This window comes from Chroicocephalus ridibundus, chromosome 6, assembly GCF_963924245.1.
Source record: "Chroicocephalus ridibundus chromosome 6, bChrRid1.1, whole genome shotgun sequence".
NCBI classification, from domain to species: Eukaryota; Metazoa; Chordata; class Aves; order Charadriiformes; family Laridae; genus Chroicocephalus; species Chroicocephalus ridibundus.
The window spans coordinates 60,898,748-60,924,352 of record NC_086289.1 but is presented as its reverse complement, the minus strand read 5'-3'; the positions used below and the strand labels follow the sequence as shown (position 1 = coordinate 60,924,352).

The 25,605-nt window shown below is 44.9% G+C and overlaps 1 protein-coding gene across 4 annotated transcripts in view; it reads left to right on the top strand.

Annotated features, from left to right (window-relative positions):
• VPS8 (VPS8 subunit of CORVET complex) overlaps window positions 1-25,605 on the top strand; it is an 81,890-nt gene that overhangs the window by 43,860 nt on the left and 12,425 nt on the right. For 3 of the 4 annotated variants that reach the window (XM_063338238.1, XM_063338236.1, XM_063338239.1), the window contains 13 exons: window positions 467-551; window positions 1,163-1,261; window positions 4,698-4,787; window positions 5,245-5,291; window positions 9,648-9,789; window positions 10,472-10,561; window positions 10,996-11,038; window positions 11,811-11,914; window positions 13,326-13,404; window positions 14,836-14,918; window positions 22,365-22,445; window positions 23,858-24,027; window positions 24,651-24,819. In XM_063338238.1, coding sequence (XP_063194308.1) covers window positions 467-551; window positions 1,163-1,261; window positions 4,698-4,787; window positions 5,245-5,291; window positions 9,648-9,789; window positions 10,472-10,561; window positions 10,996-11,038; window positions 11,811-11,914; window positions 13,326-13,404; window positions 14,836-14,918; window positions 22,365-22,445; window positions 23,858-24,027; window positions 24,651-24,819 — 1,282 coding nt within the window. The remainder of the gene's footprint in view (window positions 1-466; window positions 552-1,162; window positions 1,262-4,697; window positions 4,788-5,244; window positions 5,292-9,647; window positions 9,790-10,471; window positions 10,562-10,995; window positions 11,039-11,810; window positions 11,915-13,325; window positions 13,405-14,835; window positions 14,919-22,364; window positions 22,446-23,857; window positions 24,028-24,650; window positions 24,820-25,605) is intronic. The other variant, XM_063338237.1, reaches the window with a different exon arrangement.

The window sequence follows — 25,605 nt, the reverse complement described above, 5'->3', positions numbered from 1 at the left end:
GTGAGGGTGGTGGGACGCTGGCCCAGGTTGCCCAGAGAAGCTGTGGCTGCCCCATCCCTGGAGGGGTTCAAGGCCAGGTTGGACGGGGCGTGGAGCAACCTGGGCTGGTGGGAGGTGTCCCTGCCCAGGGCAGGGGGTGGCACTGGGTGGTCTCTAAGGTCCCTTCCAACCCAAACCATTCTGTGATTCTATGATTTTCTGTTCTGTATGATAACTTCCCCAAAAAAGAGGGTGGTCAATAGGCTGATTGGCTTGTGGCTGATACTAAATGGCATATGTAAACTGGAGCCACCCGACCTGTGTGCTGAAAACCTTCGTGAAAGATACTTCCAAATGCTTTCTGTAAAACATGCAGTATTTTCTTGTGAGTGCTGCCAGACTCTGCTGGATCTGAGCTACCTGCTTCTGTTCTGCTGACTGAGCTTGAATGTATTTTTCCTAACGCGGAAAGTATTTTTTATTTTAGCTATCAGATTTGCGAGTTCATGTATGAACGACAGCTTCGCTATGACAAAATAATTGGCTGTTACCTGCGTGATCCAGTGAGAAAAGTGAGTAAATCTGGTGCTTCTGGCATTTTTAATTCACAGCAGCGCAGCCTTTCCTGCTGGCCAGAGTAGGAATGGGCACAGCAGCCCCACTCTTCTGGCTACTTCACCCACACAGCTTTCAGCATAGTGGTTTCATAAGGAGCTGGCGAGATCACACTGGCCAGACCCTTCCTCCCAACAGCACAGGAGAACCTGGGGGAGAGGCTAATGTCGAAGGGGAATTCAGGAATACGCTGGGAAAACTGATCTACCCTCTGGTAGAGCATTCTTTTCTTTCTGCCTGTGCTCCTAGCTAAAGAGAGATGTGCTGTCCTTTTTCCCTGTGAGCAAGAGGGGGACATTTCTAATAGTGGAAGAACAATTCTCTTTGACCTCAGTGCTTAACACGTTTAGCATTAGTTCTGTTCCTCTTGGCTTTTTTTCCTGGCAGTTCTTCAGGAACTATCTAGGGATGTATAATCTCACCAGCAGATAACTTATCCTGACGTGCTAAGAGAGGTGACTAGCCCTGAAATCATCCTAAGACTGAAATGCTCTCCCTTACCAAAATCTAATGCTGTTAGTGGCGCTACGGGAACATACTATACCATTTATGTTTTTATGCCTTACAGGAAGAAGTTTTCAACTATATTCACAACATCCTGTCCATGCCTGGCTACAGCGCTGAAGAAAAGCAGTCGGTGTGGCAGAAAGCTTTGGAACATATAGAGGTATGGTGTATCCTAAACCCATGGTACCTGAGCTACTGCGAACTCCCGTTGGATCTGCCTAGTGCTGTTCTGTAAGCAGGAGTGTCACAGTGTTGAATCACAACTGTGTAGGAAGCTCTGACTTTCAGGTTTAGTGGTCTCGTGCATTAATATATCTCTTAGATTCAGGCTGGCCACCTTGGTTTCCTGGTTTCACGTGTTGCTCTCTGCATAATGGCACCCTATCAGGGGACGATGTGCTGTGGAGCAGGGAAGGGATCCATTAGCAAGTCTTCAATCTCCTGAGCATGCAGCAGCAGCAAGGTCAGGACGTTGGCACCACTGACCGCACAGCCTGTGGTATCAAATTCCTCATCTTACAGTGGGAGCAGCACTAGGCCTCGGTCCCTGCCACTCCGAACCTGTGGGAAGATGGGGTCGTGACGTCTACAGTGTGACACCGACTGCTGCGAGACTTCTCTAGCTCTTTTCCCGTCTCTGCTATCTCTCTTTGCTTCAGGGGATGGAGCTGTGTCTGAAATAACTGTCCAGTCAGGAGACATGGGGAATCCATAATATCTCTAGTTCCTACAAGGTGGTGTCAGTCCCCTCCAGGGTGATCTGGAGATAAGCCAGGAAAATAAGTCTGTCTATAAAACGAGCAGTCATGCGCTTGCCCAGAGTACTTAGCAGGAAACACCCCCAGAATTCTGTGTCTTGTGAGGCGAACAAAAAAGCACTAGGTACATTTGAAAGATACAGAATACTTTGTCTCTACCAGCATGTGCAAGTAGGGCATGACTAATGAGAAAATGGACCAAGAGGGAAAATGATTCGAAAGACAATAAACAAAGAAATGCTGTGAATCCAGCTGTACGACATGCAGCTCGCTCAGCTTGCGCCTGCTCTCCAGAGGCACTTTCAGAGCCTATGGGAATTGGTGGCCATGGTTGCGCTGTGGCTGAGCGGGCCTGGCTCGTTACTGTCTTGTCAGAGCAACTGCGGTCCACACTGGGCTTCCCAGGATGAGCAAGCTGCTGTCTGCTTTGCTGCTTCTTGTTGTCTGCTTCATATTCTCCTACTGCATCCCTTGTCTCTGCTTGTATTGGTGCTACAGCCCAAATTGGTTGGCACTGAGTGAGTCTGCCTCCTCTGTAAGCCTTATTTTGTGCCTTTATCAAACTACAGGTAGGTCTCCTTGCTGGGTGTCTTCAGCCTGAGGCCTTTACAATTGCTGTTCTGTGCTTGGGTGTCTCAGGACAAACCAGAAATGTCCTGGGTTGCCCTTTCTGATGTTTCTCACTGTATTGTACCGGTTTTGATAAGGTTGTTGTAGGCTAAGGCTGCCAGCTTTTCATGTTGAGTTGTTTGGTTTTGTTTTCTCAGTCTGGAGCTACTTCTTGATTATTGTACAGTGTCAGTACCCAACTTGTCAGAGCTGCGTGCTTTTCTGAAGTTGGCAAACAACAGACAATATTCCTCTCAACTTGTCCATGGCCATCCTTAAAAGTAGGGTTTCTTCCACTGTTCCACCAGCCTTGTAGGTAACAGCCAGCTGCTTTTACCTTTGATTTTTGCAGCTTCCTCCAAAAAGCTGCTGGGCAGATGATTGGTTCTTCAGGTCACCTTTATTGGGCACTGTCACTGAGATCAGCTCCCTCTTCTATTTCGGCATCTTCTATTTCCCAGGATTGGTGAACAATATACACAATTTCATGTGGCTTAGTAGCTTATTGGCTGCTATGAGTTTTTGGGGGTTTTTTTATTCCATTGTAATAATCCTACTTTCAGACATTCAGAAGACTTAAAATAGTAAATAACATATTACTAGGATGGTGCTGTGATTTCAGGTCTTTGAACAACTGTCCTTTCATCTGCTGAGGTATGAAAGTAGCAAACCAGCCTCTTCGGTTGAAACTAGCAGCATCTGGAGAGGCTTTCCTGGTGGTCGTATGACAGAAAGTGGGGTTTGTCATCAGTGCCACTTCTTGTTTTCTCCATCATCCTACATAGCTGCTGTTCCTTGATGTTTATCTTGAAAATAAAGCCTAAGGCTTCTCTTCATAGTGCTGTTTGTGGTGGTCACTTTCTGTCCTCAGACGCACGTGCCTCTTGTCAGTACTGTCTGCTCAAGGGCTGTCTGCCTGAGAAATACCATGTTTGCAAATCCCTCAGACCTGGGAAAGGATGAAACCCAAGCTCAGAACCTTTTGCTTGGGGGTGGGCTGTGAAGGTCACACTGATCCAAGAGCCGCAGTCGGTTACCGGGAGGCTGGGCCGTCTCCCTCCAGCCAGTCAGTCCTGTCTTCAGGGTCCTGAAGACTCCCAGGGAGGGGATGTCCAGAGAGAGAAACAAATGCAGTCACACTACATCCTTTCTGCATTCCTCTGTGCTGCTGTGCTGAAGATCTTCTGGGTCCTTTGGATTGCCCTGGGCTTGTGAGATGAAGAGCGTCATGCTCCTGAGCGCCGGGGAAGTGACTAAGAGCTGCGGCTCATGCAGTAATGCTTGGGGTCAGACACCCCAGAGCTGCTTTCCATACAATACAGTGGGCAAATCTTGCTTTGGAAACCGCACAAAATGCATCTTCTATGATAGCTCTTCTTTAAAGAGCTTGTGGAGTAGTCGCACTCTTCTGTGTTACTTCCCTTCTTCACCCTCGTCTCTTGCTGGTGTTGACTGCATTTGGTGGCTGCTACACCCGTCTTAGGTAGTGCTAAGTAACTTTTGCAGACTTTTTTTTTTTTTCTTCCAGATGTATGTTTATGCAATTTTTCTTTGCTTCTCATTTGTTTGGAAGCATTGGGAGCAAAAAGCCTTATGTTCTGGGTTGTGTAAGCTTCTGTGATATGAAGCCTTTTAGATCAAGGTTGACAGGATGCAAACCACAGCCATCTTAAAGAATTATTTCCTTTTATTACAGTAAAGAAATTATTCCCTTTTTTTCAGGGCGGGATGGGTATCGGTTACAGTTAACAGTTACAGGAAACCTGCTTTTAAAGCTCTGCTTTGGTTCAGATCAAGCCAGTTAAACACTCTTTCCATGTGACAGAGAAATTCCCTGGGGTCAATGGAGGGCTTTGTTTCCTCTCTACTGCTGGCGCCTACTCGGCACTAGCTGGTCTTGTTGGCAGGGGGTAAAAGGCAGTTGTCAGAAAACCTGATGAAATAATTTCCTCACCTTAGGACTGAGCCACGGTCTTGTTGGTGTGAAGAGCTTTGCATTCTTACAAGGCCTGATGTGTAGTAAAATCATCAACTTTCAAAAATGCCTTTTTCCAACTACCCTTCCTTCTAATTTTTTTTTCTAAATTTTTGTGCAGTGGTATTCATAATTTTACAGCTTTCATCTAGGCAAAGACGCAGTTACAATAGGAATGGACTTGGCGGAACTGTATAATTCTATTGGCTATGAAATGGAAAGTGATTGGTTTTGTTGTGTTTCCCTCTCTGAAGGAGTTGCTGTTGCTGAGCCCGTGTAAAGCAGCCGACTTGGTAGCCATTCACTTTAGTGAGCAGATTGAGAGCATCATCACGAACCTCCAGGTAAGGTCTCAGACTCCATTGACGTCGGTGCTTCTTTACAGTGGGGTTGCCATTCCTGTCAGAAATGATTGCGAAGAGGAATGGTAAGTTGTCGCTGTGTCATAAATGGAAGAAAAATAGCTTGATAGCTACTCAGCTGCAGGAATTGCAGCCTTTAAATTATTTGGCCTGTTCGTAGAGTTCTGGCCATAAAAACGTACTATCTCTGAGGTGCTGGTTGCATCACTTGGTAACGCGGTTTTCAGTTTGGAGCTCAGTATGGCTTGAACTCGGAGATCAGACAGAGCTGTGGTCAGCAAACATCCTCTCCGTGTTTACACAAGACAAATCCCTAAACCAGTTTCTTCAGCAGGCACCAGCCATGGGCAGTATTTTCTTCAATGGATATACTTCAGGAATCACTGGTTTATAGCACATTATTTAAAATAGTAATGCTCTGTCTCCTCTTGTTGTACAGGACCAGTTTTTACTCTTCCAGTTTCTGAGGAGTCTCCTTGATCCGAGGTACGTAAGAAAATTAGGCCGTTTGCAAACTAGAGCTTGAAAATGTGAGTTCAAATAAATTCCTACACACAGCCTACAGCCAAGTTTAGGGCTTGGAAAAGGTGACTTGCTCTTCAAGCTGCCCAAAGTTGAGAAGGATTGCACAGAAATAACTGTTCCGGGGGGTGTCCTTTAGCAGAGCCCATGCCGGCTTCCTAACTGGGAAGTGGTGTGGGTTCCAGTACACGCAACATGACGCCTCCCCCGCGCGGGTGGGAGTTTGGGCGTTGCTGTAACAGCTTCTGCGAGAAGGCTGTGAAGTGGTTACCCTGTGACTTGAAACTGCTGTTTCTCTCCTCAGAAATAGCAGTCTCTCTTCTCAGCCCACCGATTGATTACTGGACCAAGGTGCCCGAGTTTAACATAAATAGAAAAGTGTTTTGGTCTATTGGCACTTTGCATTTCTGTCTGATTTCAGAGCTGCTGCCATATTTCACTGCAAGCTTCTCTGTAACTGCTTGCTCCATCTGCTCCTCTTCCTTCAGTATTTCAGCACCGAGTGTTCTCTTTCTCTTGAATCGGCCTGAAATGCTACAAGGCTTTGATTTTATTTATTTATTTCGTAAGACATTTATATATGCACAGCTCCAATTGCCTTCAAGCAACTGTTAATGCAATGTAAGGCAAGATCTTATGTTGTCAATTAGCTACAAATTAATTGTGCATTGTGAGGAGGAGTAGTAGGAAAAGGTAATACTATCTAAATTCAAGTGTAAATGTTTTGGTTGAAGTGGAATAAAAAGCATGGTTTGGAAGCTAGAGCCTGGAATTAATCACTTTTTGAATTTTGTTAGGATGTAAATTAAAAATAATCATTAAAAAAAGGACTCTTTTTTTTATTTCCTGAGTTTTACAGCCATGTTTGTATGGAAGGTGTGAACTTCCACACCTATTTTGTTTCTTAGAACTCAACATAAAATCAGCTTTTTGCCAAGAAAATATCTCGATTGGGCTTTGTGGGAGAGAAATTAGATTACTTAGCAAAGAAATGAATAATTTTTTTTAAAAAATTGAATAGGTAAGCAGAAGTGACGCCCAAGTGGGCGTTAAGTAGGACCCTGTTTGTGCTGTGATACCCCTTGCAGCAAGTGAGACCCGATGAAGGCAGTAATTAACCTGGATTGTGAATTTATGCATAGAGTGGCCTCCATAATCTCGGAGTAATAAATGTGTCTCATTTAGCTCTACCATAATTAGAGCTAAATACAACCAGTTCTCCTGTATTTAACTGGATCAAATCTCTGTATTTAAATGATTAAAATACTGATTCACCTGTGCTAGGGACTGCCCGTAAAGCAGAAGGTCTGCGAGCCCAAGGTTTCACCCCGTCAGTAAATGATGTTGTCAGTAAGAAGTGTTCTGTAGAGATCCTTGATTGCTGGAGGGGCTTCTTGTTTATTTTTTAATAACATTCAAGGTCCCGTGGCCTGGTTTCAGTGCTATGAGGCTGCTGGCTTCTGAGGCCTATGGAAATGAGCTGAACTGTGTCTTGAGGGAGGAATCTTGCTATGCAAGAGCTAACCTGCAGATATACCTATACTTTGTAGTATATCTATCCATAAAATAGTAATTAGGTTCTTCTAAAAGCAGCCATCTCTTTTCAGTCAATCTAAATGTTTATATGCGCTTTTATTGAGCAAAATTCTTCTTAAAATAAAGACTCTTAGAGCAGTAAATGAGTTTTTAATGTCGCAAATAGGAGTGATTGCTTGATCGTATGAGGACAAGACTCATCACGCCAGTGTAACTATCCTAGTTGGTGGAATTGCATTAGGGATTAATTTGGCCCATTTAATTTAGATAGAGATTTATTTTAAAGGAGGTGGAAGGGGGAAGGGAGGAAACAGGGTTAACAGAAATTGCCTGGGGAAATTAAAGCCAAACGTCCGTATGTTTGTATCTTATAAGCAGCCACAGAAAAGAGAGAATGTAGTGTGTATTGCTCAGCTCATTAATCCCGGCCTTTGCTACATTGCCATTTAAACTCTTTTTTTTCCTCTAAAAAAACCAACGCAGTGACGCGCATCTGCTTGCAGCATGTGTTTGTGTATTAGCACATAACAACACTAACTTATTTAGCAATACAGCGTTCTGGGTCTATAAACGCATTAACAGATACCTACACTTTTAGGTGCTGTGACAATGGCTCTTCTCGCTGCCCAGCTATCCGTGACACTCACAGGGCCACTCGTGCCAGGTTTTGTGACAAACCAGTGATTATCTCTTCCTTTTGGGAAAGAGCACGTAGGGTACGGCAGGGGAGGTGTTTGGCAGGGTTGTATTGAAGATGAACTGATGACACTGCTACCTGAGCAGGACCTGTACCTCTCAAGAGCGTTGCGTAGTTTTTGACATTATCAAAATCCAGCATTCTTCCCCTTCTCTCTTCTCTGTGTTTCTTAAATGAAACAGTTAAAGAGAAGGTCGGCTTGCTCGTGAAGTCATGAATACCGGCTGCCAGAGTTATTTCCAGACCAGAAGTTTGTTCTTGTACTAAAAATGTAGGATTTGCAATTTTCCCCATTTTTGTAGACAGAGATCACTTTAGATAGAAAGTGCTGCTTCATTTTAGTCTGGTTGCAAAAAGCGTAGAACAGTCGCTCCCTTCCAGGCACTGGGCAGTTTACAGGGTGTGTGTTGTGGGGGGAGCGGGTGGTGAATACAGGCGGCCGGAATTTACTGTTCTTCTTTGGTCCTTAGAAAGTCCATTCTTTATTTGACGTCAGAACACAATAGTTTGGATACCAGGTTTTGTACAACTCTGTCCATGCGTTGGAGACTGTGATCAGTACCTGGACGAGACTTTCATTTCTGGGCAAACACCATTTATAATCAAGTGACTGACGTAATCACAATAAGCTTCTTTTGGCTTGCCAGGGGCACAGTGTTCTCCTGGCCTTTCTTGGATGATAACAATCCTGTCAGCTCCTGTAGCTCTCAGGAAATATAGGCTCATGTTGTATATCCGACCTTTTCCATCCCACGGTTGTAGGGTTTGCACATCGATGCTTCTTCTCCTGATCAGGAATTTCTGTTCAGCAAGGTAACAAAACTAAATGCGTACCTTGATCTGTTTTCTTTCCTAGCAGGAGTTTCAGAACAGGTTTAAGAGCCCTCTTTCCTAAACAGGACAAACTTCTGTTTCCCTGCGTGATGCATCAGTCCTAGAACTGCCGCGTGAGGTTTAACCTGCAGTGGTGGTGAACTGCTCTTCACTTTGTGGGGTTGTAGGTGCTATATCTACCTCTAGGGAAGTATCATCCTTTCCATCCTAACTCTTTGAAATCTCGTACTTCATGATGCTCTTTTTACAAATAAGATCAGTAGCAAACAGTCAGGACACAGGGCCAGCCACGGGCGCTGCATGCAATTCTGTTTTCTGTTTTGTTTCCCCCACGTTAGGGGAGAAATATAACAAAAACAAGCCAAGGGATTAGAAAATGGCCACTGCACGAACCACTGCAGCGGCAGCAGCTGCTGCTGGAAAGGAATTGGAGACTTCACCTACCTGTGTTGATTGAGCAGGTCCCATGCTGGGAGATGAGGCAGATGTCTTTAGTTCCAGCCGAGTATGGCTCCGTGGTGCGGCTGGTTGCAGAACCCTTTGGCTGAACAATATGCGGAGTCTGGTTCAAAACCTTCCAGTTGTCAATCTGCTCTATCAACGACCACGAAGTGCACAGAATTACTGCCTCTGCAAGAGCAAAACCCGATTCACCAGTTTTGCTCTGGCTGAGGAGAGAAAGTGAATAAAAATGGGGGTGCTTCCCTAAAAGAAGCATGAGTTCGTGTCTCAATGAGGGAGATAAAAGGGATCACATTCTAGCAGATGAAATGTTAAAATGCGGTAACTGCAGCCAAAGAAGAATTTCAGGAACAATAAGCAAAAAGCAACAAAACATTTCTTCAAACACATGCAGAGAAGGCCTCTAGGACAAACAGACAGCATCTAAAAAGACCACTTAAGAGACCATAAGGTTTCATGGAAGAAATTAGGTGAGTTTTTTGCATCTGACATAGAATTGCTGAAGATGTGTCTGTGCCGGTATCTTTCTTCACAGGGGTCTTTGATAATCTAATTTAGACTGAGGGATCAGTAGAATATGTTGTGGAACAAATGAAATGCCTACTAACACACCTCTAGCACCAGTAACTAGTAGAAACAGCATAATTTTTCCTCTTAAAACCAGATTTTTTTTACTTCTGTATTAAGGATAAAAGACAACACACAATTATTCAATTGTGTGAAACTGTTCTTTCCAGCTAGATTTCTGGGCTAGAATTTGACTTGAGTCTCCTGTGCCTTTTTTATTCCAGAGAAGGCATTAACCAAGACCTGATCCACTTACCACCCTGCGTCACGGAGCAGTTCATTGAGCTGCTGTGTCAGTACAGCCCAGACCAGGTTTTGGAGACGCTTAAAGTTCTGGAATACTGCAGACTGGAAGAAACCATCCAGGTAGGAAAGATATATATGAGGATGGGGGCTAGGGGAAGCATTCACATCAACTCCTACCTCTTTAAAGTGCCGGAAAAGTACTTTATCTTGGTTGTGAATTAGTTCTTGGATACTCTTCCAATCCATTTCTAACACCGTTTGTCCCCTCGAGCTGCTCAACTGCTTTCTTGCAGCATGGTTAGCTGTATGTAATATACTGATTCTGAGTTTAGTCTCAGGGATAATAAGAAAAAAGCTGTTAGTGCTCTGAAGCTACTGAAGCAGAATAGAGACTGGCTGTGTTAATGTTGATTAATACGTTGAAGGTCTGTGAAATCATGGGCCTGGACTCTTTGGAAAGCAATGCTGACAAAATTTAACTAGTGCTGGGAAGGAGACTATTTCTTCCCTTTATGGAAATGTTAAGAATAATCTGTCCTTGATCTTGATTCATAGATATTTTTTTTTTCAATTTTTTTTTAAGATTTTAATGCTGGTGATGGCCGTAGCGCAAGTTGAGAAATAAAAGCAGCAGCTCGGTGCAGGGGGGAGTAGGAGTGCTGCTCAGGCTGGGTAACGTGCCTGAACACATGGAGACACAGCCCTTTCTGACCATCTGCTTGTCATTGTCTTGTGGAGTAAACACACAAGGGCAGATTTCTTAAGATAGGCATCTACTTTTTTTTTTTTTTTCTTAACTCAGATAACCCAGAAACATCAGCTCCATGAAGCTTCTTCATATTTACTGGAGAAGAAGGGAGATATCCACGGTGCCTTTTTGGTTATGCTTGAGGTACAGCAGACTGAAATCCTGAATGTGGCATTTTTGCCATGCCAGCGTGGCATGACATGCCGTCAGCATGGTGGCCTCTGCTAATGTTTCGTATTGTCGCTGCTTCTCAATGTGTTTCCCACTAGAATCCCTGGAAGCATGTACCTTCTGTCAAATAACAATACGTTGAGGTGTCTGCAGACTCAGCAGAGCAGTATATTTTTCTGGCATGTCTTCAGACATCTAGTAGATAATAGATGCTGAAATTTGTTTTTCTTAATCAAAAATCATCTTTCAGCTCCTGTTTTCCTTTCCACATTTGGAAAGACATTTATGCTGTATTAGTCATACTGGGGGGAGGAAAATGAGGGTGAGCCTTTGTAACCGTACCTTTTAAGAACACTTCTATTGAGAGTCTGCAAGTTTACTGTTCTGAGCTATCTCTTTTGTTTCAGCGATTGCAGAGCAAGTTGCTGACGCTTACACAAGAGGATGAAAGTAAGAGTTACCAAGTTAAATTCCATTTTCTGTTAAAAAGAGATAAACACAAAAATGTAAAGTACATACGCCTGACACCTGGCATAATGAGATCCTATTTCAGGTTTCTAGGTATTACGGTGACGTTTTTTTACTTTATATTCACATGGCTGTGGTAGTTATTCTGCTGACACTTCCTCACTCTCTTACTCTGATCTTGCTAGAGATCTAGAGTGAGCTGTAACGGATGGGGATTTTGTGTGTGTGTGATGATCTGCCCCGTTAGCTTTTTTTGATTGTGACTGGTGCTCTTACTGGCTTACCAGATGCATTTCCTATGTTAGAATCCATTCAAACTCATCACTGAGCTTTAGCAGGCATTATGTGTGAACAGTCATGAGAGACATCTGGAAGTAGCTTTTGTCGAAGCAAACTTCTCAGAGAAGTAAGCGTGCTCTGCCTACTGGAAATTAGCATATGCACAAGTGTTATTTCACTAGCACAAGGACTCATGGGTGCCTAATTAAGTGCAGCACCCATATTTGTTGCTTAATTGTATCCTAAACCACAGCTAAGATCTTCCTTATTCGATTACGTGAAATGTTTTATGTGCCTGATTTATTGAGCTATTCAGGAGAAGTGCCAAAAATTAGGACCTGTCTTTATAATGCAGTTGCTCACTGTAGTGAACAGACTTTAGATGAACAGCATGATTTTATTTTTCTGGATGATTGGGAGTTAACGTATCTAATAGTTTTTATAATTGCAATTTGTTTTTTCCCCCGAAACTTAGGCTCAGCTGAACTCCCCTTGCTAGAAAGCATTGAAGATACCTTAATGAAAACAATTGCCCTTTGCCAGAGAAATTCACACAATTTAGACCAGCAACAGCGAGAGGTAAGGTAATAAAAAAATGTATCACTAAAATCAGCAAAGGCTTCTGCATCTCCTCAGACTTTCTCTTCAGGTGCTTCTTCCATTCCTCACCTACGGGATACTGATATGTCTCAAGCAGTCATTGTTTTCCTCTGCTTTGTGTTGCAGTGGTTCGGGTTTTAGACCCACAAGAGAGAAATCCTCACTTGTAAGGGTGAAGCACAAAATAAAGCATGTGTGGAGAAGCAGATAAACAATATCCTTTCCCCTGTTTTTAGCTCCAGTTGAGATTTTGGATTGAATACCAATCAGACATTCAGGAAGGCGTAGTAAGGTTTGAGCCAGCATTATGGTGGCACCAAGCTGATGCCTCTGTCACGGTGGCTGCAGAATATTGCTGTTCTGAATATGTTCACAAATCCTGAATTTAATGTCAGCCTGGTCTTTGAGGGGCGGAGACAACACAGCTCGCTTGAGCTCTTGCCGAGAGAACTGGGTTTCCCTGTCTCCTCCTACTGCGGATGCATTTCCGTTTTGCCAACATCAGTGACATAGAAGGCATCTTTACTCCTAAGATTTTGTAAAACTTACATAACTGAATTCAAAACTGAGAACGTTGTTCCCGTGGCTGAAGAGGTGGCATGTCTGGAAGTCAAGAGTTCCGTAATTTCTTTTGAGCACTGTCCAGCATATGAGGTGACCTGCTCGGTTTCTTCTCTGAAGTGATCCTGTTGTGCAACAGACAGCTGCTGTGTTGTGTTGAAGAGGTGTCTGCGTGCACACCCTGAGTGCTTACGGCCCGCCTGCCTCATCAGATAGATCGCAGTTAGTGTCTGCTCTCATTCTGGGTCCTGTTCCATCTGCTGGAACTCTTTGTTGATGCCCAAGTAAGATTTGACACTGGTCACCAAATGAAGGACCAGATTCCCCAGCACAATGTTACATGAATTTTCACAAGTCCTACATTCCCCCTGGACAATTTAGATGCCCCTTTCCATTTGGGATCCATTTACTGTGCTACCTGTTATGTGTGCAGCCTCTACGCCCGGAGAGTTTGCATCTCACATGGAGAAGCAGTTGGGGACTGAATGAAGTAAAAGTAGATTGCTTATGTTGTCACAATTCCAGTAAAGAAACAGGTGAGAATGGAGAAGAGGGAGCAACAGGAGCCAAAGGTCTTCCGTGCTCAGCCCCCAGTGAAATAGTATCTTTGTCTAAGAGCAATCTAGACTGGATGCAGATCCCAAAGTGCTGAGCTTTGAGGTTATTTTAACACATTTCAGTCCTGTTCCATTGCGGTTGTGCGAAATGTAGTTCTGTTCTTCAGAAGGTGGAAGTGAGTCTTTGGAAATGGGCTCTGACATTGGTCACAGCTCATTTTTAGTACTGCCGTGTTCTTACTGGTTTTTTTCCTCGCATTCAATTATTTCAGGCCCTGTGGTTTCCCCTGCTGGAGGCTATGATGTCCCCACAGAAATTATCTGGTTCTTCACAGTGTCGATACTCTGAATGTAAGTATTTTGGCCTTTGTGACCCCAAATATTAATCAAGATCTGCGTGCTGTCTCTCCTCCTCTACTGAAAACAGAAGAAAAGCAGTCTTGTTACTCAGTTCCTAAATGTGCTGCTCCTGCAGTAGATCTGAACTGCAGTGGCTGTCGGACTGAGCGCGGGCTGGGCATTTGGGTGGGCTGCAGTTGTCAGGTGCTTTGTTTTTTAGTTCTGAGTGGAACAGAACCCCAGCTGCAGCCTCTGCTCATGAGCTGGGTCCATTGAGGATGGTCTCTATAAAAAGCCAAGTACGTGCACAGCATGTACAAAGGCTTTCTGGAGTGTAAGCAGGTTGTGTCTGCACTTTGGGAACTTCTGACATAATACACTGTCCTCTTCCATGCCTGCCCATTCTGTACCCGTCTGTTGTATATAAAATCAGTAGAACTCAAATACGCCAGCTAAATTCTCTACTCCAGTTCTAGTGCCCTGAGTCTGTCGTTGGATGTCAGCAGCACATCTGGAAAAGTCTCCCCTTATGGGAGAATTAAGACTAGCTAAAAAGGGGCTTAGATACTGTCGTTTTGGGACAGAATAATGTCTTGTGGTCCATTCCAGCCCTGTGCTGGATTGTAGTTGTGCGTGGTTAAGGATCACAAGATGTTACAAGTGCGGTGGTGATCATGGTGTCCGTCCTCCTATTTCTTTCCTTCCAGTGACCATTAGCTGTACCTGGACTCCTGGGGATGGTCTTGCAGAGATTGGGAACTCAAAGAAATATATCACCTCTCTTCCCTCAACTCATCTTTTCCTCTAAATTCAGAATGTCCCTTAGATTATCCATTTTTCGGAGCTAATGCCTGCAGTGAAGTAATCATCTGGAGTGATACCACAAATGATGAAAAGATAATACACTTGGATCCTGCATAACTATTCCGTTTTCATTCCTATCGTGCATACTTCCCAAACTGCTCGAACTAGCTAATTATCCCCACAAAGAAGCTGAATTGCTGGGTCCATGCATATCTCAGTATTGGCTCTTACTTTGGGGAACTGGGGGTCGAGGAGCAACCTTCATGCAAAGGTTAACGCTAGGAAGTTGTAGTCTGTGGGACTATAACACGGACAAGGCAACCAAACTGGGGTTTGGTAGCAGTAGGAAAAGTGAATGGCAGTGCTACAAAGTAAGTTCAAAATGTGAACATTTACTGTAGGTTGAGTGTGGGAGGGGAACAGAGAGGCATCCTGATATCAAAAAATGTTAAATATACTTTCTCATAGAAAAAGCTGCGTGTGCTTAGTGCGAAACATGTAGAAGATATAAATATAAAAACCGTTTTTCAAACTAGAAAACATGAACTGAAATAAAACTCTCGTAATCTGGAAGATTGATCTCTTTTTACTCCTTGAATCTTAATGAACTGCTGGTGGCTTTTATGTTTGATATTTCAGCTTTGAAGAGTTTGACGATGCAAGTGCTGAACAACATGGCTGCATTTATTGCTCTTCCTTCAATCCTGCAGAGAATTCTACAGGTGAGTTTCTGAAGAGAAGCAGCTTTTACCAAGCTGTGCCGCTCAGTTATTGGGAAGAGCTGAACAGACTCCTGATATGATAGCAATTTCCATGTCGTTAAAGATCAGGTTAGCTAGTTGTCTGGCTCAAAGTATTTCATTAGAAGCTCAGTTGGTGACATACAGGTTTGAAAAGCTGATAGAATGAATAACCTGGAAGACTTGATGCTCTGAGGAGACATGTGGGAGCACAAAGAATCATAGAATCGCTGAGGTTGGAAGGGACCTTTAAGATCATCAAGTCCAACCTTTAACCTACCCTGACAAAAGCCACTTCTAAACCATGTCCCTCAGTGCCCCATCTACCCTTTTTTTAAACACCTCCAGGGATGGTGAATCCACCACCTCCCTGGGCAGCCTATTCCAATGTTTAATAACCCTTTCAGTGAAAAAATGTTTCCTCATATCCAATCTAAACCTCCCCTGACATAACTTGAACCCGTTTCCTCTCGTCCTATCACTTGTTACCAGGGAGAAGAGGTCAGCCCCCATCTCTCTACAACCTCCTTTCAGGTAGTTGTAGAGGGTGATAAGGTCTCCCCTCAGCCTCCTCTTCTCCAGGCTAAACAACCCCAGCTCCCTCAGTCGTTCTTCACATAGACCTGTGAGAAGATAATTGAGGTAATTTCTGCAAACCAAATAAAATATTATCTCAAAGGTTGCAATTTGAACTGAAACGTAGCGATTTTAGGGGCAAAGCCACTATGAATTTCTCAAGGTTTGGAACTAAATTTGCTGAAAGCTATTTAGCAAAGGCTGTGGGCTGGACAATTGTGAAAACATTAATGCAAAGTTTGTAGGCTTGGAGAAAGAGGTCAAGACTGGCCGTTTTCATGGTGCAGCGCATTGTTTTGTTAGTGAGCAGCAAACATCTTGTAGAAGAGCTGATTTCAAAATGGGATCTTGGGTTGGGTGAGCCCAAGCAGCTATGATTTGTTAATTTGCAAAATAGATGAAAAATGAGGTTGGGATTTAATAGCAAACCTTGAGAAAGGCAGAAAATGAATTGGAGGAATTGTCTGCATTGTGGAGTGGGATGATTGAAGGGTTGAGAAAGTGTTGAATTACTCTTCAGGGTTTCTATTCCTGATGAGAGAAGGAAATGTAGAAAAGGGCTTACAGTCTTCACAGGGGGAACATGCACCTCTGGCAGCCCATTAGTTTGATCTTAATATTATGCACAATCTTGAATTTTGGAAAAAATCATGATTAAAGACAGTGAAAATGTTGTAAAAGAGTGGACGGAAGGTGTGAACAAATGAAATATGGTTTTATCAAAGGTAGAAAGTGTCGAGCAAACTTAATGCCTCTTCAATAACTTATTTCATCTAATTTTAACTGAGGCATTGGATACAATTTCCTATTGAGCTTTGCTTGATGTTTAATGTAGGCAGGAAAGGAGACCGAAGCTGTGAATGAGTAAGTGGGGAGGTTGACAGGGAGGCTTTCCTGGGTTATGTCGAGAATTGCCAGAAAACCAGCGACCAGTGTGAAGATAACACAGCCAGGAGGTATTACAGTGTGGAGGAAGATCCTGTTCTGCCTTGGGAAGACTAGAAATTCGTGTTTGCAGTCTTCAGATATTTCATCCCTTTTCTATTCTTACAGACTCTTTTAGCAGAAATAGAAAACCCCTTTTCTAGAGGCTGGCATTCCTGGCCTGGAGGCAACAGATGAGTGAAATGTATTTGTCAGTTGTACAGGGAAGTGGCTGGTGCGATGGCGCTTTTGCAGGGATAATGGGATGCTCACGGCACATCAGGTGAAACACTTTCACTAGGGACAGAAATATGTAAGGCGTTATTTAAAGCAGCAAGTGCAACTCTGGTCACGGGGTTTGGAAGGGTGGGGAAACTGCTCCTGCTCGTTCCATTTCCCTGGTCAGCCTTACAATTTCAGTCTGACAGAATAGAGATTGAAAGAGGTGGATGTTGCTGTACAACTAGAGCAAAAACTGGGGAGAGATGACAACGACTTAAGATGTATTCAGAGAGGAGGACTGAATTCCAGGTAAAGAACTTCATAAAAGAAGAGCAGCAATTGGAACCTTGTAGCTCAGAAACAGGTGTAGGGAAAATAGCGTCATAAAACTCAGTAGAAGATCCTGGGGAAGGGAAGGTGGTGTTTATTTGCAGGATCTCTAAATAAGTTGACTTTGCCTCTTAACACTCATTCTTTTATAGATTTCATTCACTCCCTTGCACTCAGGTATCTGCAGACACCTAAAATGTACGGGAATGAGTGACCTGACCTGGATCATTTGTGGGCAGTAGAGAGGGTGTCAGTCCTCTGCGTCTACCTGTGCATCTCTGGGGTTCCTCTGACTGTTGGTGACAGCTTAGTTATGTCCTTTACAAGTTGCTGGCTGTTAGAAGGTGGATTTTTGCCTCTGTATCTCACTTAAGCCTCTGTAAATCACAGGCCAGATTGCTGCCCACTTTGTTTTCCCTTGTTTGGAAGCTAGGTTTGAAATATGTGTCTGCAGTCTGTTCTCCTGCTGGGCTAGCGGAAAAATGGTGTATGATATTCTACAAACTTGTCATCCTCCTCACGTTAGGACACGGGGTCTTCTACTGATAACTTGTCTGGGCTCTTATCAGTCTGCTGCCTTCAGTGCTTGACACCCTCCTCAGCTTTGCAGCTGGGAACAGTGTCCTTTGTTACCAAGACAGACTGTTCATTTAACCCTTTGTTTTTCTGCTTAAAACCACACATTTTCATTCACGCTGACCTTTATTTCTGAATTTCTGGGATTGCATTGCTCCAGGTTACTTCTGCTTGTGTGTTTGTAGCTGTGTTGTATTAAACCATGGCTTCAGGGCTTGCACCAGATGCCTGTGGGAGGTTTTCTTGGGGGTTTATTTTGGGGCACAGCTTGGCCCTTGCAAGAATGTTGCTTTGAATTCAGCTGGGAAGATGATGTTGGGAATGGTGGCCATGTCTTTGGGTGCTGAAACATTGAGGGCTTTGGAACCCTTGCCACACTTGGGATCAGGAAAGAAACTCCCCCTGTGTTAGACAGCAGGGAGCACTGGAATTTTTGCTTCCCTGTGGAGTGTGACCTGTCATCTGCTTCCTTGGGTTATCTGGGAATGCCATTTAAGCACCCTGCAGGGAAGAATCACAACATGGCATGCATGCTGTTTCCCCAGAACACTGTCTCGGTGGCTTCCTCAGCTAGAAAGATCTCTCTTTTGTTAGCCCTGGGTGGGTATTCCTTTTGCAAAGCTGTGTCGTTGCTCTTTGAAGCCATGTAAAATTCTGAACCCTGGTGCCAGTCATTCTGTCTTGGCTCTGGGCAGTATGTAGGGCCTCGTTCAAAATGTTACTGACCTGCCACTAACCGTGACCAGAAGAAAACTCTTAAACCAGCTCTTCTGGGCCCTGGAGAACACAACGGCCTTTCCCAAGCCCTCAAAATATTTCTGTGAAACCCAGAATTATGAGCTGTGCTTGTCTGAAAATGCTCTCAAAAGCTGACCCAACAGAGGTCAAGTCTCGGTGGTAGAGCAGAGACGCTCTGAAAGTGCAGGTCTGGAAGATACAACAGCTGCCTGGGAATTAACGAGGGGTCTTCTTGTAAAGTGGATGACATCGATAAACTGAGGTAGATTATCTTGCCTTCTCTGAAAAGGAATGAGAGTATTCCATTTCAGTGGGCTGTTTTTCTTCCTCTTCTGGGCTTAACTGCTGATAGATTATACCTTATGCAAATGTTAACTTTGCAACCAAAATGCTTTGCTAAAGGGCACCTTGCAAAGGGCCATGACCAGACTCTGCAGCTTTCACAGAAAATGGGGAGGCTCCTGGTACCTGCCTTTTGCAGCATATTGGCTCCACTTTGTATAATTGAAGTCATGTGAAATAACGATTCATATATTTATTTTGTTGCTCATCCTTAATAATGTTGTGAAGTTATTTATTAAATAGGAAATCTGAAATAACCATATTAGGAGAGATACTAGAGGAATCCTCGTGAGCATTAAGGAAAATGCCATGTCATTAAGGACGTGAATGCTGTCTGAAGCGGGCTGAAAGGTTGAGTGTTAATTCCCTTACAAAGCTGTAATCCTTCACGAATGTTTTCTAAGTAGGTGCAGCTGATGCCTCCTACAAAATGGAGAACTGGCGAAGCCAGAAATTTAAAATCTACCTGTAGGAACCCCGAAGTGTGGAAGGAAGGAATCTCAAAATCTGTGACAGAGGGGAAGCGGAAACATCCAAAAAGCCTTTGCTTGAATTTTTTCCGTCCCTGCCGAGGGCCTTGCCTGTTTTTATTTCTTTCCAGTCCTGCAGGTCAACGCTGGGACTAGTTTTATGTGCAATAGTTGCTCTGTCCCCTTGCAGATGGGACAAGCTGCAAGGGAATGGCTTTTCTGAGTCCATAGTGCTTTTATTGGCGCAGTTCTGTGAGTGCTGTTAGCAAAGAAAGTGTTGTTTGCTGGACCCAGGAAGAAACTGGAAATGGAGGAGACAGAATGGGCTGAAAGGCTGCGTGAGCACCTCTGGCGTGCATCTGAATACCCGCCAGCTTTTCCTCGTCTGTCTGTTGGTAGCGGCACTGGGCAGTGAGTTTCGCTGTTTGGCTTTGGCTTGCCGTGCTGAGCGTCGCCGTGTCCCCAGGGAAATACCAGCCTGGGAACAGTAGCTGTGATCTGTTCCTGGTTTGGTGCAACCGACTGTTTTTAATGTGCTGTCCCATACAGTGCATTGGGAGCATGCATAAATCCCAAACCGAGGTGAATTTTATAAGGTTGAATTAATGAAACATATTCCCGCATAAAAGCAATTGATCTCACAAGGCTCTTGTGACTGCAAATTTTGAGGGGGCTGACACCAGCAAATTGGAAGAAAGCATTATAACTTGCTGGAAAGGTGAAATTACAGCTCTGGATTTTGTGCTCAAGGTAGGTAGGCAGCTGTGAAGCACTGCCCGACGGCTGCTGGTGGGAAACGTGCAGGAGCATCACCGTCTGCACTGCAGTGCCAGGCGCAGTAGAAGGCTTTGCTAGATCACATGGCTCCTCTTTGGAGAAAAGTCCATTCTCTTCTGCCTGCCATTTTTTTAGAGACCATCAAGTGTGACTTGAGAAAAAATGAGCAACTGAAAGTTGGTCCTGAGACTCACGTTCCTCCTCTGCAGAGCTGTAGGTGGCTCTTTTATTCTTTTCTCTGCTTCGTCTCTCCTCTTCTTCCTCTGTCTCTGTCCAGACAAGAAACAAGTTGCTTTGAAAGTCTGTACTTGCAGCCTGGGAAGTTAGAGCTGCTGTATGTAAATGGTCACATCCCTACAGTTTGTGAGTTACCTGTTTGGGTGTCCTTGGCCATATACTCGAGTGCTTTACAAAAGTGAGTATCCGGTGGATACAAAAATAACTTGCTCTATGCTATGGATCACGTACGCGCTGCATTGGAAGTCCTGAGTTCCCTGCTGCCCTCCATAATTCATATAGTGACTCAGTGTAGTGTACTTTCTATGGTGTTGTTTTTAAATTATGCATGCAGAAAGGAAACAGCGTTGTTTGAGGCTGTACTGTTCACCTGGCAAAAAAGTCACCTCTCCGGTATGTCGAGCTCTTCTGTATATTCCAAGTCTACAGCTGGCTTTGACTCACGTACTGTCGAGTCCTAGCCACTCAGTGCTGGTTTTATTAGGCATGAACCTTGGCGTTTCTGCCTGTCACATTTCCTCTGAAGACTGTTGTTCAAGATTTGCCTGACTTGCTTTCTCTAACTGTTTTGGTGATCTCTCTGGGTATCTTGCAGTGTAACTTCTATGCTACTTTAGCTGTCTTCCTCAACTTGCTTTTCTGCTCTTGCTTCTCCTTTCTCTCCCTTGCTCTCAGTCCCGGCACGGAAGCAGCCTTGCTCCTACTCCTTTTCTCATTCATCTCATCCAGAGCTTGTTCGTCCAACTCCTTCTCTTCCTGTCTCCACTGCGTCTCCATCATTTTCCTACTAGCCAGTAGTAGATCCTGCTGCTAACCCAACTCCTTGTCCTTGCTTCCCGTTTGTGTTAAAGACAGCAGGACTGGCTGGGTCCCAGCTGGTTAGCCGACAGCTTGCAGGGCGGCGTCTTTAGTGAAATGGTGCTCTGTTGCATTCTCGCCCGATCACGCTGCTGCGGCAAAGACAAGTAGGAGGAGGCTGCGTTCCTGGCATGTGCGTGTTGGAAGTGGTGCCATGTTGCGTGTTGGCAGGGGACGGGGCACCTCTGCAGCTGCATGGAGAGATGTTTCGGGGTCAGTTCTGCCCAGAGACCTAGTGCTGGTGGCTGGTAGTGCTCGTGGCCACTAGGAGCTGTGGGCAAACGCTCATGGTGCTGGTTGTTGGGCAGAGGTATTTCCTGGCATGGGCTCTTGTTGTGCAACGGGGTCTGGCAGGAGGGAATGATGCTGCAGAAGGCTGTCCCCTCTTCCAGCGCTTTGCCCACCTGCCTGGTTAAGAAGCTGTGCACTGTCTTGGAGAGTAGCTCCTAAAGGGCTCCTTGCTGGGCTCACCCCAGAAAAGGGAGAGGCGCCTTGGACCAGGGCTCCTGTCCTGCACCGAGCGATGCTTCAGAGGGTGCCAGGGTGGGAGTGGAGGAGAAGGGGATGTTTGGTTTGGAGCAGGCCTGCGGAAGGTGGTTGAGGTGCACCAGGGCAATGACTTGTACCACAACCCTTCGCTTGTGCTTCTGGGATGTGGAAATAAAACTGCTCAGGGCACGTGGAAATCATCCCTGCAGCAACAGAAGAGCCCTAGGCCCCTGTTCCCTAGATGATGTTCCATCGTCTGGGATGTGAGACCAGGATTGCCCAGGATTCCTGTGTGCTGCTGTGCAGCTACGCAGCCCGCTGGATCTGTGTGCTTTCAACCTGCAGCTGAGGGGGTGTTGGGTGCGCTTGGGGGGACCTGAGGGTCAGCAGAGACTGAGGAGGGAATTACCCTCTGACCTGGGAAGAGCACACTGGCAGTGTGGAGCCCCGAGCCCATAGGCAGCCCAGGAGCTCGCTGACCAGCAGACACCAGTAGCAGTCGGTGTCAGGTGGCAGCACAGACGCGGTTGACACCTCCTGTGTCACTGCAGGGTGTTTTCTGCTGTTTTCTTCAATACTGCTCAAATGCACTCTCCAGTCAGCCGTTTGCATCTCCTGAGTGAAGTTCCCAAGGTCACATTTGAAGTCTTTTGACCCAAGCACAGTAATTAGTATTGATGTTGTCATCTACTCTGTTTCACTAATTACCAATTTTCCCATCAATACATAGGATTATTGTGCTGTCCTTGTGCATGTACAGCATCTTTAAATCTGGAGTCATAACATCCATTTGTGATGCCGATCTGGGGGGGGGTGGGGGGGAGATTAAAAAAAAGCCAGAATGGTCATATCCTGTGATTCAGCTGCAGTTTTGCATTTCTTCATCCAGGATCCAGTTTATGGAAAAGGGAAACTTGGAGAAATTCAAGGTCTCGTCCTGGGAATGCTGGACACTTTTAACTATGAACAAGTAAGTCACACGCGTTTCTGTTGTGTCTGCTGCTGTGTACAGGGATTACTGTTAGCTGTCTAGCCTGCTGGTCTCTCTCATTTGTCATTTCTCTCTGCAGGGCAAAGTGAATGGAGATGCAAGTGATGTGCGTTTGTGGGACTGGGGAAAGGGGAATGAGTTTGTGTTGCTCACAGACAGATTGCAAGTGAAGGGACTGGCAGGTACATGATGATGTGAACACCTCGGTAGTTCAGTTTTACGTTAAATGTACTGGAAAGATAAACATCTGCTTTTTCTCCAGCTCATCCTGCAGTTAGGGATTCAAAGGCACAAACCTAATATGTTTTGTCTTTTTACGTGGTCTTAAATAAAAGCTTTTTAAATTAGGCTGTTTTGCCACTTCCCAATGGTAATGCTGCGCTTCTTTGTCACCTGATGAGATTTCACCTTTATCGCTCTCCAGCCTTTCTCTGTCCAGTCTCAAATCCCAGGTAGTCTCCAAACTTCAACAGTTTTCTAAAACTCATTTTCCCTAAAACAGAAAGTGTGGTCTTCCTCCAGACTCACCCTGTCTCATTCTGCCTACCGGGTGGCACTGCCATGCCCACTACCGCTCAGGCCTCCGTGCAGCAGCAGCCAATTGAAAAATAAAATGGGAAGTAGCTTTGCCGTCGAGGGCTGAACATAAAGAACCATTATCTCTGTTTGGGTTCTTGGTAAAGGTCTGCTCTGAGCAGCACAGGTCCTCTGTCACTGCCTGGCACTCGTCTGGTGCAGGCTGCATGTCACATCTGGACTCGGCCAGGCGTGAACCACTGGTGCAACCTCTGCAGCCTTTTGTGAGTTCCTGCCCCAGAGCATCGATAGGTCACGGACCGGAGCAGCTATGCCTGACACCTGCTGTTGCTGAGAGAAGCACTGACTGCTAAAAACTAAGGGTGCTTTGCTTTTGGCTCTTCCGAAATGGAAATCTCGCTTGGGAAGAACAAGCAGATGAGAAGTTCAGCACTTTTTTTTCATATTTTAGTTGTGATAGTGCATTTGGGCTTTGATTTTTATCAGCATGTTTCTGCTAAAATGGAGGATGTAAGCAGTAGCTTACCCCACCAAGATGGAAAAAAAGGAGGATCTGGTATGGAAGATGACAAAATGAGGCTACTGTGTCCCTTTTAATGCTCTTTGACAAAAGCCTGTAAAGCACTTATCTACTTAAGAGTGAAAAGGTATTGTCTCCGTTCACATGTGGTGACAGGATAAGTATTTTGAGGGCAGTGGCTAGAAAACATATAAAGAGAAGCAATTTTGTTGGGTTGGTTTTGCTCTTAGTAATCTGCTAAGCTGCTTGTTATGAAGAATTGATCAGTGTGGAGTTTCTGCGGTCTGGAGATGACAAAATGACTTGGTTGTTCTGTGTATTGTCTTCCACACAGACCCTTTTAGAGACAACTACGAGTCTTTTAAACCATGATCTCCACTGGTCCCTGTGTAACCTAAGAGCTTCTGTCACTAGAGGGCTTACCCCAAAGCAGGATTACTGCTGCGTTTGTCTACAGCAGTACAAAAGAAGGCAAGAAACTGCTGATGAAATCATTGTTTTCAGGTAAAGTTAAGGGTCACAGCTGTGATCACGTTTGTAGTTTTAAAAGAAAAGAAAGATAAAGAGCTCTGACTCACACAAGTAATCGGTGTATTCCTGTGAGCGTGTATTCCTGCTCCCTTGCACCGTGACCCACTGCCTTTGCATGCAGCCAGCTCAGTCTCGGCTGGAAAGAACTGCCTTACAATTCCGAGGGCCGTTCCGTAAGCTGTCGCTCTGTCTGTCATCTCTCCCAGCAGTGCGGTTTGTGCAATTGCAGCACCCTGAGTTTATTTCCCTCTATTTGTACATCTCGGATCTGTTGCTGCCCTGACTACCTACTCTGCTGGCACCTCTGGTTTTCCTGTCTGTGCCCAGGTGGCTGTAAAATAAGACAAGATCATTATTACCGTAGTATTATGATCTGTAACTGTATTGGCAATCGGGCACCTACTGTTATTTTTGCAAGTCCTGAAATACTACAGAAGGGTGTGGAGGTATGGAGGGAGTGTATGTGCTGCTGATGTGTATTTACAGAGGAGCAGCCTTGTTTTCCATTGACCGGAGAGCTCCCCTCCAAGGTGCAGAGCTGCCGGGCTGCGTTCCCCTGCCTTCAAGCTCCGAGCAGAATTCTCTTCCCTTTACAGCTGTGGCCACTTGTACCATTCGCTGTGTCTGCTGAGTAAAGAGTGTGGGACGGTAACCAAAGGCCTGATGAGGTGGATGTGCTACAAATGCAACTCAAGTAACAAAGGAGGAAAACTGAGCGAGAACTTCTCAGAGCTAAAAAAAGGAAGTGGAGCATCCTTGGCACAGGTAAGGTTTGTGAGGTGCGTCCTCTCCAAGTAAACTTTGAGCAGTGCTTTTAGGTTTCATCGCTTTGTTCTCATGTCCCTGCTTCCCGACAAGCCCGTGATCAGTAACTCTCACACAGTATCTGCAGGTACTGGTCACGTTTATTAATTACATTTTGTTTTGGCGTGGGTGTACGGAGCTGTGCAAGGAACGGGAATGTGTTTGTCCAGAAGGTTTGGGAACTGCTAGCCAGCCTGAGGGCAGCTGCATGCTGGCAGCTGGTTGCCCGCTGAGTGCATCCACCGCTTTCTCTTGTACGTGAGAGTCTGGGATGGGCCATTGCGGACGGTTCCTTTCAAACTATTTTTAGGTGTGTTTTATATAAAACTTTTATTAAAAGCTGGCATGTTCCTTGTGGATACATTGTTGAGGCTCTGTTCTACCTTCCTAATAGATAACCTGGCTCTGGGTAAAAGATCTGAAATGTTGAGGCTCTGTTCTACCTTCCTAATAGATAACCTGGCTCTGGGTAAAAGATCTGGAATTGATTTGACTTGCTAAGCGCTTGCAGAATGTTTTAAGAAGCTTGCCTGTAAACCAGACCGATGCAGCTGGATTTGGGCGAGAGAACAGATAATTAGTTTGCATTTATTGTTAGTATTTGCATGCAAGAAATTTCACCATCCCCAATTCAAACAGAAATCCAGTCTTAATATGCCTGTCTTTTCCCTGGCATGGTATTATAAGCAAAAATGGCAGGTAGTTTGATGGATGTCTTTTTAGGGGTATTGCACCGGGGGGAGCTGA